The following is a 13,683-nucleotide window of genomic DNA, read 5'->3' as shown; positions in this document are numbered from 1 at the left end:
TTGTTATATTAGGATACAATGCTGCCCCATTGACTAAATACTTAACAAATGTACAGTGTGGATCAAAAGTTGAGTGAAGGCTTAGCTTTTGTATGGAATCTTTTACCACTGTAGGTAAGTCCAAACAGCTTTACTGCAAATGAAGGACGCTTAAGGTAATGAAGGAAATACAGCAGTAAATTCACTGAGCCTCTCTTACTGCACGGGGTTTTGTTTTTAAACTCACTGGTTCCAGTGCTGGTTTCTTAAACTCATTGAACTCCTGTCTGACACTGATTTGGAGGTAAATATTATGGTCAACGTCCAGAGCAATAAGTCCCATAAATAGCAACAGAATTCGTGACAAAAAAAATCAACTAGGATCAGGAATAAATATTGTACAGGACAACACTTCTATATCTTCTAGGAAAATCTTACAAGTTCTATTAGAATTAAGAATGCTTCAAAATCAGTAGCAAGTACTTACCTCATGCAATACTCTCTCCAATTCATAAACATCTTCAACAGCTCCACTATCTGCAATTTGTAGCTGATTAAATAACAGGTACATTGTTGCACGAGGACACGTCAACATATGGCAATTCAGGCAGGAGCCTCTTATCGTTAGGTAGAGTTTCTGCGAGGAAATATATTGGCTTAGACAAAAAGAAAAGTAATTTCAAATTTACTCACTCACTCGAGATGTGATATTGGAACTATTTTTCCGACCACTCCACTAAAATAATGTGTTTACACACAATTAAAAACAAAATAAAAGAGGATTTGTTAAGTACATTTAAAGTTAACTCTTTTTAATGAATAAATAAAAAGTGTGAAATCAGTTGATTTCAAGATTATACTAGAAAGGCAGGCATCATGCACAAGCAAGCTCAATACTTTCAAGAATGTAAAAATGCTTAGACCCAGGTAAAATTGGGTGTTCACCCTATCTGTGAATTAACTGCAGAAATTCATTTCTACAGAGAAGTTAAGGGTCATTGATCAAATGGAGTAAAAGACTATAAACTGTAAAAGTTGTCATGTGCTTTAACCTGGTTATTTAATTGTTATAGTCTTGTTTTGGGATTCATTCGGCCCTGCGTTCTATTATGGTCACTTGCACAAGTGCAAAACAAAACCACGTTAAGTATGAGTGAGCAAAGAAAAGAACAAATTGATTGTAAAACTGAATTAATACTGCACACCATCCAGTTCTAATGTGAAGTACTGTCAGTAAAGTGTAGTAATTAAGTTAGCAACACACAAGAAAATGCTGGAGGAACCCAGGGGGTCAGGCAGCATCTGTGGGAAGTAAGAGACATTCGATGTAGCAGGTTGAATACCCCTCACCAGGAGATGTCAACTGTTGTTTCCCATGGATGCTGCCTGACCCATAGAGTTCCTCCAGCACTTTCATGGTGTGTTCCTTGAGCTTTCCAGCATCTGCAGATTTCTTGTTGACTGTAGCCTCTCACTTTGGCAGCCAAGAGAAGACAGTCTTGGCATTTTAAAAAGACACTTATCCAAACTCAAGTCTTCATAGTTCAAATGGCATTTCATGCAGCCCGCCCTGGAACTCAAAAAACACCTGAACTCCTGGTCATGGAAAATATATCGGATATTAATATTCCCATGAAATAGCAACCTGTAGATACATCAGCAAACCAAATGTTTATCACAATATCCCAAAAGATTTTCAACCATATGCAGACAACAAAATCAGAGAACTTTGTGAGATATATGCATGCACAATCAGGACAATGAAAAAGAAAACTAAATATCTGGACTGTCTGACCCTCATCCTCTTCTTTACGTCCAACAATCTTGATGTGTTCCATCTACTAAAATTTTCCAAAACATCAAATTTTTGCATTAACTGGTCATGCTTAGCAGCTGCCTCCGATTATGCTTTCTTAATTTGATCTTTAATATTTTGAATCTCAAACTCATTCCCTTTAATTTTCCCATCCACTATTTCAAATCTAGTGTCCATTTGTTGCATTAATCTTTCCACCTTATTACCATTCTTCCTTACTTCATCAGTTAACACTTGTCGAAAAAAGTCTAACATTTGCTTTAATTCACCAGAAGATAAGGAAGCTTCTGCACCTTTTTCTGGTCTTTTCTTTCCTTTGCTTTTCCTGGTCTTCTTCTTGGTCACTGGAACTGTGAGTGTCTAGAATCTTTTTAAAAATTTCCTCTGTTTTTCTTTGTGTGTTCTGCGCTTGCGCAGAGTTACTTCTTCACCCGATGTTAATGGCCATTGTTGGGGGAGACCTTGTGCAGCAATGTCCAAGGACTCCCCGGCTTCTGGCTGCTCTCCCTTGGATGTTACCTTGCGGACAGCTCCAGGATGCTTTCTCAAGGCAGGTGTCTCTTCCTTTTCTTGTTCAGTTTCTTGTAAGGCCTTTCTCCTTCTTCGGTGGCATTGTTAATATCTTCTGTATATCTTCAAACAGTTCTTCATTATACTTTCTAACTTTTATAGTATTTTTCACAAATTTTTTTGAGGAGAGCAGGGATTATCAGTCTAACCCCACATCATCACACAATTCAGTTACTTAGTTTTAACATCAAAGGGTTAAATCATTCTGTAAAAATGAAATAACATTTTTGCTTATACTAAAACTTAAGGTCCCAAATATATTTTTTCAAGAAACACATAAACGTATTAGTGATATTATACGTCTTTTAAGAAGATTGAACAGGCTGCGTTTTAGGCCAAATCCAGAGGGATATCGAGTTTTATGGATCAAACATGTTCAACATGATACTGTCTCAGACACAAATGGTCACTTTGTTATTGTGACAGGGAAATTCTATAATTAATTAGTGGTGTTTGCTAACGTTTATGCCCCGAATGTGGATGACCCTGGATGTTTTGAACTTTTTCCCCCACTCTTGCCTGATTTGAGTCAATATTCATTAGTGATGGGAGAAGACTTTAACTGTTGGTTACACCTGGTTTTAGATCATTTTTCTCCTAAGCCAGACACTTTAAATATATCGGCTTTATTCATTGAATCCTTTTTTATTAAAATGTGGTATTTTTCATGTCTGACTTTTTTTTCATCCAGAAGACAGGGAATATTTGTATTTTTCTTATGTTCATCATACGTATTTGCAAATTGATTTTTTTTTATTGACAGTCAAGTTATTCCATTAATTTGATCTTGTGAATACAAAAATATACTCCTTTCCAACCATGCTCCTGTGTTACTATCATTAACCTGTTCTGGTCTTCACCAAATAAATAGACATTGGTGTTTTAATTTAACCCTACTATCTGATAAGGAATTATTAAAGTTCTTGGAAGAACAAATTACTCTTAATTTTGAAAAAAAAATTGTGGAAGAGACTTATAGTCTTATTGTTTGGGATGCTTTTAAGGCATTTATTAGGGGACAAATTATCTCTAATACTGCATTAGGGAAAAGGCTAATCAAGAGAAAACAGATTTAGCTAATCAACTGAAACAATTCAAAGGTATGCTCTGACGCTAGCCCCTGCATTGTATAAACGGAATGCTGAAATTAAAACTAAGTATGAGCTTCTTCTAACATTTCCAATTGAAAGTCAACTATTAAAAGCTAAAAGTCAATTCTACATTTATGGAAATAAAACAGCTGAACTATTAGCTAATCAATTAAAAGCTTTAGTAGCCAAATGACAAATCAAAGAAATTCGTAAAGCTAATGATGTTATGACAACTGATCATTTATAAATCAATGATAGCTTTAAGGAATTTTATTCTGAACTCTTCTAAGGATAATAGTGTAATGAATTTTTTTTAGATCAATTGAATATTCCTGTATTATCTACTAATAACCAAATGAAATTAGATCAACCCATTTTGTATGAAGAAATTGCCAAGGCTGTATGTTCATTACATTTTGGGATGTCACCAGGCACTGATGGATTTCCTGGAGAATTTTTATAAGTGCTTTTTCCTCAGCACTTACACCTCACCTATATTCTGTTTTTCTGATTCTTTTAAATTGGGCAAATTGCCAGAGTCTTTTTATGAGGCTTCCATCTTGCTAATTCTTAAAAAGAATAAAAATCCAGTCAACTGTTCTTCATACAGGCCAATTTCTCTACCAAATGTTGACAATAAAATTCTATCCAAAGTTTTGGCTCATAGACTTGAAAATATTTTCCCATTTATTATATCTGATGATCAGACTGGATTTTTTTTTTTAACTGCTATTCCAATTTCAATTTAGGCCATTTATTAAATATTATATATTGTCCTAAGGAGGTTTCAGAATGTGTGATATCTCTGGATGTGGAGAAGGCCTTTGATCAGGGAGAATGAAATTAATTATTTTTAAGACTTTAGAAAAATTTAATTTTGGGGTTGACTTAATTCAATGGATTAAATTACTATATTTATCCCTTTCTACCTGCGTTCTTATTAATTTTAAGAATTCTAAACCATTTAAATTTCAGCGTGGAACCAGACAAGGAGGCCCTTTAAATCCATTGCTTTTTTATCTGGCTTTAGAACCCTTAGCTATTGCTTTTTGAGAATCTAATTATATTACTGGTATTTTAAGGAAGGACACAGCCCACAAAGTTTTGTTTCATGCTGATGATTTATTCCTATTTATTTCTAATCTTCAGACTTCATTGCCTTTCCTTAATTTCTCATTTTAGTCAATTTTCAGATGATAAATTAAATCGATGCAATATTGAACTTTTTCCTTTGAATTATCTGGCACCGATAAATACTAACCTTCCATTTAAAATTGTAAGAAATCAATTTACCTATTTGGGTGCAGCAATAACTAAAAATTATAAAAACTTATTCAAAGAAAATTTTCTCTCTTTAATTAAACACATGAGAGGGGCATTATCAAATTGGTCACCCCTTTCTTTATCATTGGTCAAATCAACTTTATTAAAATGAATATATTACCTAAATTTATATATCTTTTTCAGGCTTTGCCTGTTTTAATTCTTGTCTTTTTTTATTCCCTTGACTTAATCTCATCTTATATATGGAAGAATAAACATCCTTGCTTAAACAAAGTCCATTTTTACAAAATCTTACCAAACTTTAGGTTCTATTATTGGGCAATCAATATACAAAATCTTACATTTTGGTTATATTCTATAAATCACGAAGACTGTCCAATATGGGTCTCTTTGGAATCTAGTTCTGTTACAAAATTTTCTATTATTTCTCTTCTCGGATCCTCACTTCCTGTATCTTTAAACAAATTAACTGATAACCCAGTGGGTATTATTTTTTGAAAATTTGATTTACATTTTTCACATATGCATTAAAAAATACATAAATTGTCTTATTCAAAATAATAAAGATTAATATCTAGTGATTTAACTCCCCCCAACCCTCCACCTAAATAATAATTCAGCCCCAAAGAAAGAAAATATTTGGATATTATTAAAGATTTTAAAAAACTATCACCAATTTGAAGATATGATTCCCAAATCTTTTGAAAAGTTTCAAAATTATTCTGTAAATTACATGTAATCTTTTCAAGTGGTATACAAATATGTATTTCAGCATGCCATCTATCCATCCCCAAATAAACATCCAACTTCCAAGTTACTGCTATGCATTTTCTCACTACTGCTAGGGCAATCTTTATGATTTAAAAAAATATTTATTTAATTTCAATTTTGTATCAAATATATTTCCAAATAGAAAAATATTTGAATCCTGAGGAAATTTAACTTTTGTAACTCGCTCTAAAAATAAGCTTAGTTCTATCCAAAAAGGACTTAACTTTGGACACATCTAGGTAGAATGTAAAAAAGTACCTATTTCCTGATTACATTTAAAACATTTATCTGAAAAATTTAAATTTAATCCATTTAATTTCTGAGGAGTAAAATATAATTGATGTAAAAATGAACATTTATTGTATTGGTCATACTGTCTTGACAAAGTTCTAACCAAGTTTTCTCTTAAATATTTATATTTAAATCTGTCTCCAATCTTTGTCTTGACTTATGAACTCCTCGTTAATACATTACTTTTTGCTAAGTTGTATACAAAACTGAAATAAACTTTTTTAATAGACGTATCTGTAATTAGGTTTTCCAAATGACAATGTTCAGGTAACACCAAAACTGGTCCTAATTTATCAATTAAATATGCTTTTAATTGATAATAAGAAAATATTGTATTATTTTATATTCTGTATTTATTTTCAATTAGAGTCAAAATAAACAATCTTTTATTCTTTTAATTCCTTTGTTGAACTAAATATTAAAAAGTTGATAACTTATCATAAAAGGAATAGTTTATTTTGAGTCAATATCATTCTTAGAATCTGATAATTTCTCATTCCCATTTCAAAATTTATTTTGTTCCATATTTAAAAAAAATGTTTTAACAAAGTTGTATCTCTGCCTTCATCCAACAACTTATCATATCATCTATATATAAAGTTATCTTGAATTATCCTCTCCTATTTTATTAATTTTTATCTGAATCCATGCTGGTTTTTCTCCCCCTTCAAAGAAGGCAGAGAGAAATCACAGTTCCAATGCCCTATAATAATTTTTAACATTTGGTATTTGTAACCCTCCTTATTCAAATTTCAAAGATAATATTTTTTTTAATGCAACTCTTGCCATTTTCCCTTTCCATCTATCAGAGTAAATGGAACAGCCAATACTCTTTGATCTTCTAGATTTAATTTACATAAGTTTATTTGAGATAGAAAATCTTCTATTTTATTTTCATCCTTTAGAGATTCTGAGTGATATAAATTTTTATAAAACCTTTTAAAATGTTCATTTATTTCTTGTAATTTATAAGTGATTTGATTTGATTATTTCTTAGTTGCTATAATTGCCCTAGATATTTGTTCAGTGTTTAATTGCCATGCAAGGATCTTAATATCTTTGCTTAGTTCTCATTATGTCTCTTTCTATTTTAAATGTTTGCAAAGCATTATACTGTAACTTATTTATCAATGATCGAGTCCACAGCATTCTGGAGGGGGAGGGCAAGTAGCCAGAAGTTGTGGATGAGGTCCTGAAAAGGGATTACCTAGAGTTAGGGAAGAAACTGAAAAGCAGGACCTCAAGAATGGCGATCTTGGGATTGCAGCCTGTGCCACACGCTAGTGAGGGTAAAAATAGGAAGTTGTGGAGGATGAATGTGTGGATCAGGATTTGGTGCAGGGGGCAGGGGTTTAGATTTCTGGATCATTGGGATCTCTTCTGGGGCAAGTCAGACCTGTACAAAAGGATGGGCTGCACTTGAACTGGAGGTTAATCTGGCGGCTAGATTTGCTAGAGCTGTTGGGGAGGGTTTAAACTAGTTTAGCAGGGGGGATGGGAATCAGAATGAGAGTACGGAGAGTAGGGAAGAAGAACACCAAGATTGGAAGGAAGAGAGGGAACAGAACGTAAACATAAATGAAGGAGGGATGAAGGTAAAGGTCGTTGGTAACAAAAGGGGTACATGTGGAGGACAGTCTCTCAAGTGCATATTCTTCTTCTTTTCTTTGGCTTGGCTTCGCGGACGAAGATTTATGGAGGGGGTAAAAAGTCCACGTCAGCTGCAGGCTCGTTTGTGGCTGACAAGTCCGATGCGGGACAGGCAGACACGGTTGCAGCGGAAAATTTGTTGGTTTGGGTTGGGTGTTGGGTTTTTCCTCCTTTGTCTTTTGTCAGTGAGGTGGGCTCTGCGGTCTTCTTCAAAGGAGGTTGCTGCCCGCAACCTCTAATGCAAGGAGAATTATAAATAAGGAGGATGAGCTTAAGGCATGCATGGCCACATGGAAATATGATATTGTGGCTATCAGTGAAACTTGGTTGCAGGAAGGGCATGTTTGGCAGTTAAATATTCCTGGATTCTGTTGTTTTGGGCATGATATAGCAGGGGGGAATAAAAGGTGGGGGAGTTGCATTGCTTATTAGAGAGAACAGTGTTGTTGCAGGATGGTTTGGTGGGATCATCCAGCGAAGCTATTTGGATAGAATTGAGGAATGACAGGGGTGTGAGTACATTAATGGGAATGTATCATAGACCACCAAATGGGCTCAGGGAATTAGAGGAGCAAGTTTGTAAGGAGATTGTGTATATGTGTAATAAACATAAGGAGGCAGTTGTGGGAGATTTCAACTTTCTGAACATTAACTGGGACACCCATACAGTAAGATGGCTCGATGGGGTAGAGTTTGTTAAGTATGTTCAGGAAAGTTTTCTTAATCAATACGGAGAAGAACTGACTCCAGAGGGAACAGAATTGGATCTTCTAGTGATCACAATACTATTAGTTTTAGGCTAGTAATAGAAAAGAATAAAGGTGGGTCAAAGGTTGAGATTCTTGATTGGAAGAAAGCAAATTTCAAGGGGATGAGAAAAGATTTGGAGTGATAAGATATTTTCAGGGAAGAATGCAGCAGATAAATGGAGGATATTCAAAGGAGAAGTTCTGAGAGGGCAGAGTAGATATGTGCCCGTGAGGATTAAAGGAAAGGTTAGAAACTGAAGGGAACTTGGTTTGGAGGAAGAGGGATGTGTACAACAGGTATAAACAGCAGGGAACGATGAGCTGGTTGAGGAATATAAGGAGTGTGTAAAAAAAAACTTAATAAAGAAATTAGAAAAGATATAAGGAGATATGATATGGCAGACAAAGTAAAAATAAATCCAAAGGGGTTCTATAAGTACATTAAAAGTAAAAGAATAGTGAGGGATAAAATTGGACCCCTTGAAGAGGAGGGGGATAGGCTCCATGAGAAGCCAGAGGAGATAGGTGAAATTTTAAATGAGCCAGATAAAGTGAAGATCTATTTTAGGAAGCTCATGGATAAGAATCAATGACGAGGTAGTGTTGGCTATATTGAAAAAGATCAACATAGAAACATAGAAGATAGGAGCAGGAGTAGGTCATTCGACCCTTCGAGCTTGCTCCGCCATTCAACGAGATCATGGCTGATCTTAAAGTTCAGTACCCCGTCCCCGCCTTCTCTCTGTAACCTTTAATACCCTTATACTGAAGAAATAGATCTAATTCCCTCTTAAATAGATTTAATGAACCTGCCTCCACTGCCCTCTGTGGCAATTAATTCCACAGATTCACCACCCTCTGGGTCAAGAAATTCCTCCTCATCTCGGACCTAAATGGTTTGCCTATTATCCTCAAACCATGGCCCCGGGTTCTGGATTTTCCCATCCTTGGAAACATCCCATCTGCATCCATTCTGTCCAGTCCTGCCAAAATTTTATAGGTCTCTATGAGATTCCCTCTCTACCCATTCTCCATGACAGAGCAACAAGTTTCACCTCAAAACACAAACATCGTCTTGGCAGCTTGTCAGCCCTCTAGTAAAAACAGACAAAACCTGAATCTTATTTCACTTGCCAAGGTTGGGATCCAGATTTAGCAGGATAAACACCAGGATAAACAGAGCCAAACCCAGTGCCAGCAGAAAAGCGTTAATTATTCTCCGAATGCTGCTCCAACTCCCAACTATTAGTTTGCAGATGACATTGCCATTGTGTAGTGTGGATTGAGGAGAGGCATGAGACCTCTCCGTCTGGAACCTGATCAGAAGTCACCTCACTTCCAAATGATGACACTATAAAGCCCAAGGCATCTTCCTCTTTTACCTTCTGGGACGAACCCAAGCTCCACTCCAGGTTGGGAACTGTGGACAACGCTGGAGAATCGTCGCTAAGGTATGAGCAGTCAAGGTGGATAAATCTCCAGGTCCTGACAAAATATTGCCTAGGACCCTGAGGGAGGTTAGTGAACAAATAGTGGGGCCATTGACAGAAATATTTAAAATGTTAACAAATCTTAAGAGTTTTTCAAGGAGGTTACTAAAAAGGTTGATGAGGGGAAGGCGGTGGGTGTTGACTACTTGGACTTTAGTAAGGCTTTTGATAAGGTACCCCGTAAGAGGTTAGTAAGAAAGGTGGAAGCATTAGGTATTAATGATGAAGTAGTGAAATGGATTCAACAGTGGTTGGATGGGAGATGCCAGAGAGTAGTGGTGGAAAAATGTGTGTTGAATTGGAGGCTGGTGAATTGGAGTGGAGTACCTCAGGGATTGGTACTGGGTCCATTGTTTGTCATATATATTAATGATCTAGATGATAGGGTGGCAAATTGGATTAGTAAATTTGAAGATGATACAATGGTTGGCAGTGTGGACAAGTGAGGAAGATTATCAAATTTTACAGGGTGATATAGGACAGTTAGAAGGGTGGGCTGAAAGATGGCAGATGGAGTTTAATACTTTTAAATGTGAGGAGCTACATTTTGGTAGGACTAATCAAAATAGGACATATATGTTAAATGGTAAACAATTGAGGAGTGCAGTGGAACAAAGGGATTTAGGAGTCATGGTATATAATTCTCTGAAAGTTGAATCACATGTGGATAGGGTGGTGAAGAAGGCATTTATTATGTTAGCCTTCATAAATCAGAGTATACAATACAGGAGTTGTGACGTTATGTTGAAATTGTATAAGGCATTGTTGGGTCCAAATTTGGAATATAGTCTGCAGTTTTGGTCGCCGAATTACAGGAAGAATTTAGTGCCGAGGAAGTTTACGAGAATGTTGCTGGGCTTTCAAGGTTTGAGTTGCAGGGAAAGGTTGAGCATGCTGGAACTTTTTTTCCTGGAGCGTAGAAGGTTGAGGGGTGATTTGATAGAGGCATTCAAAATTATAAGGGGGACAGATAGAGTCAATGTGGATAGGCCTTTTCCACTGAGAGTGGGGGAGATTCAAACAAGAGGGCATGAATTGAGAGCAAAAGGGGAAAAGTTTAAGGGAAACACAAGGGGGAATTTCTTCACGCAGAGGGTGGTGGGGGTAATGGAATGAACATCTAGCAGTGGTGGTAGAAGCGAGATTGATGTTAATATTCAAGGAAAGGTTGGATAGGTATATGAGCGGGAGAGGTTTGGAGGGTTATGGGCCAAATGTGGGTCAGTGGGACTAGGTGAAAGAAGATGTTTGGCACGGACTAGTCGGGCCAAACTGGCCTGTTTCTGTGTGGTTATATGGTTATATATTTCTTGTGTTGCTATGATTAATTCAACAGCACCTTAACCACTGTTAATCACCAAGAAGGATGAGGAACGATTTAGCGTGAAGTTGCATTCCTTCATAGTATACAGTTCCAATTCCATACCTCGTTTCGAGTGCTTTGGAACATGTAGGCATGGGCAACGTTACCCAAATCCTGGTAGGAATTTTGTTTTAAAATATGTTATATTGGACAGAAGAACAAATCCAGTTTCAAAAAAAAGTTATTGCCTTGTGGTAATAAAAAATATAGACACACTTGCTAATGTGGTTAGAGAGATGAAAAATATAAATGAATATGGTTGTGGGAAGTTGAGGGTGATGGTGGTGGGAAGTTGAGGGTGGCGGTGGGAAGTTGAGGTTGGCGGTGGGAATTTGAGGTTGGCGGTGCGAAGTTGAGGTTGGCGGTGCGAAGTTGAGGTTGGTGGTGCAAAATTGAGGTTGGTGGTGCGAAGTTCAGCTTGGTGGCGGGAAGTTGAGCTTGGTGGTGGGAAGTTGAGGTTGGTGGCGCGAAGTTGAGCTTGATGGCGCGAAGTTGAGGTTGAGGTTGGTGGCGCGAGGTTGAGGTTGGTGGCGCGAGGTTGAGGTTGGTGGCGCGAGGTTGAGGTTGGTGGCGCGAGGTTGAGGTTGGTGGCGCGAGGTTGAGGTTGGTGGCGCGAGGTTGAGGTTGGTGGCGCAAGGTTGAGGTTGGTGGCGCGAAGTTGAGGATGGTGGCGCGAAGTTGAGGTTGGTGGTGTGAAGTTGAGGTTGGTGGTGGGAAGTTGAGGGTTTTGATGCGATCCACCTTGGATCCTAGTCTACATGGATAACAAATATAAACAATTAATGGATTGATACATTTTCATCTTCAACTGTTTTGGAATTTTAGTGAAGTTATGGATCCGTTTTAGGAAACCAATAATTTCCAGCATTTCACAAACAAGCAGTGGAGTGGGAAACCACATCTCTTGAATTATTCTCTCTCTTTTAAAAGCTTCAATTATGTTGATGGTAGCAGTGAGTAGGTTTTGTATTATCCTGATCTTAAAAGGTTGATCTGATCAAGGAACTGAGATGAAAAGAAATGCTTAATTTAGTTTCTCTTGGCAAGTCCTCCTGACCTTTTGAGTAAAGGCAACAGTTTCAAATTAGGAGATTTTCCAGATTTCCTGCTTTTATAAACCTTTACAATAAATAGCTTAGTTAGATACACAAAAAATTCTAATAGAGCCCAGAATAAGAGGGGAAGATTTCATAGCTGGCCATTCAGGATTAAAATCATTCAATCGTGAAGATCTTGGCCTGGGAAGAGAATACTCAGGATGGTTTGCTTACTGGGGATGAAGTTTGACAATAGGCCGCAATAGTTAAGAGAAATTTAAGATGAATCTGAGGATTTGTAAAGGTTTACAGCAGATGAGCAATGGATAGTAAACTCCAGGAATCACAAGCATAATTTCTTGGGCTGATTTATATTTCTCATCCCACACTGATATGGAATCTCCACCATTCAGTTTGAATAGAAAGGGGCAGATAGCATTCTTGTATAAACCTATTTCCAAACCTTTTGTTGTTACTGTAGAAAATACGATCATTCAGACTGTGTCGTTGAATTTGTTTTTTTAATCTTGAGTGTTAATTATCCAACTTTAAGTTGAGTAAATATTGTGTTACAGGTCACACTGTTGCAGAAGAGGAGGCTAGAAAGGCACATCAACTTTGGCTGTCTATAGAAGCTCTGCAATACACATTAAAAACAGTCTCTGGCGATAGCCCAACAGAACCTCTGCAGAATGCTGTAGAAGCTATTACAAGTAGTTGCAGAGATGATAAGTTCACCCAGGCCTTAGCTGAAGCTTTTCCTCAAGAATGTCTGTCCCGTGGAGTGTACAGTGAAGAGGCATTGCGTCATCGGTTCTACACAGTGCGAAAAATAGCACGGCATGTGGCCATGATAGATGAGACGAGAAATAGTCTGTTTCAATACTTCCTTTCCTATCTGCAGTCCTTTCTATTAATGGAACCCTCAGTAGCAAAGCCAGTAGGTGTCATGGTACATAATTCCCTGAAAGTTGAATTGAAGGCATTTAGTATGTTGGCTTTAATAAATCAGAGTATAGAATACAGGAGTTATGATGTTGTGTTGAAATTGTATCAGGAATATTTCAGGATATAAACAGTGTAGAGAGAGTGCAGAGGAGGTTTATGAGAATGTTGCTGGGGTTTCAGGGTTTGAGATACAGGGAAAGATTGAGCAGGCTGGGACTTTATTCCCTGGAGTATAGAAGGTTGAGGGGAGGCATTCAAAATTATAAAGGGACAGGTAGAGTCAATGTGGATAATCCTTTTCCACTGAGAGCGAGGAGATTCACATGAGAGGGCATGGATTGAGAGTAAAAGGGCAAACGTTTAAGGGAAAAATAAGGGGGAATTTCTTCACACAGTGTGTGGTAGGGGTAATGGAATGAATTTCCGGCAGTGGTGGGAGAAGTGAGATCAATGTTAATATTCAAGGAGTAGAGTGGTCATTTAGTCTTAATTAAGAGTTAATAATTTAGGTGGGGATTGCTGTTCAGTGCAGAGACAGTAATTGAATAGAGAGTGCAGGTGGGAGTAATTAAAGGAAACTGGTTAGGATTGGACAGTGCTAGTGGCCACATTGGGTAGTGTATTAAAGTAAAGGAAAGGTTTTT

General features: G+C 37.1%; 1 protein-coding gene across 4 annotated transcripts in view; it reads right to left on the bottom strand.

Moving 5' to 3' along the window:
* The window catches only part of polr1a (RNA polymerase I subunit A), a 217,102-nt gene that overhangs the window by 171,594 nt on the left and 31,825 nt on the right, over nucleotides 1-13,683 (bottom strand). For 3 of the 4 annotated variants that reach the window (XM_069923650.1, XM_069923651.1, XM_069923652.1), the window contains exon 3: nucleotides 467-616. In XM_069923650.1, the coding sequence (XP_069779751.1) occupies nucleotides 467-616 (150 nt within the window). Of the gene's footprint in view, nucleotides 1-466; nucleotides 617-12,554; nucleotides 13,056-13,683 lie in introns of all 4 variants that reach the window. The other variant, XM_069923653.1, reaches the window with a different exon arrangement.

This window comes from Narcine bancroftii, chromosome 3 (assembly GCF_036971445.1).
Source record: "Narcine bancroftii isolate sNarBan1 chromosome 3, sNarBan1.hap1, whole genome shotgun sequence".
Classification (NCBI taxonomy): Eukaryota; Metazoa; Chordata; class Chondrichthyes; order Torpediniformes; family Narcinidae; genus Narcine; species Narcine bancroftii.
The sequence above is the reverse complement of the archived record's forward strand: the minus strand, read 5'-3'. Positions and strand labels throughout refer to the sequence as shown.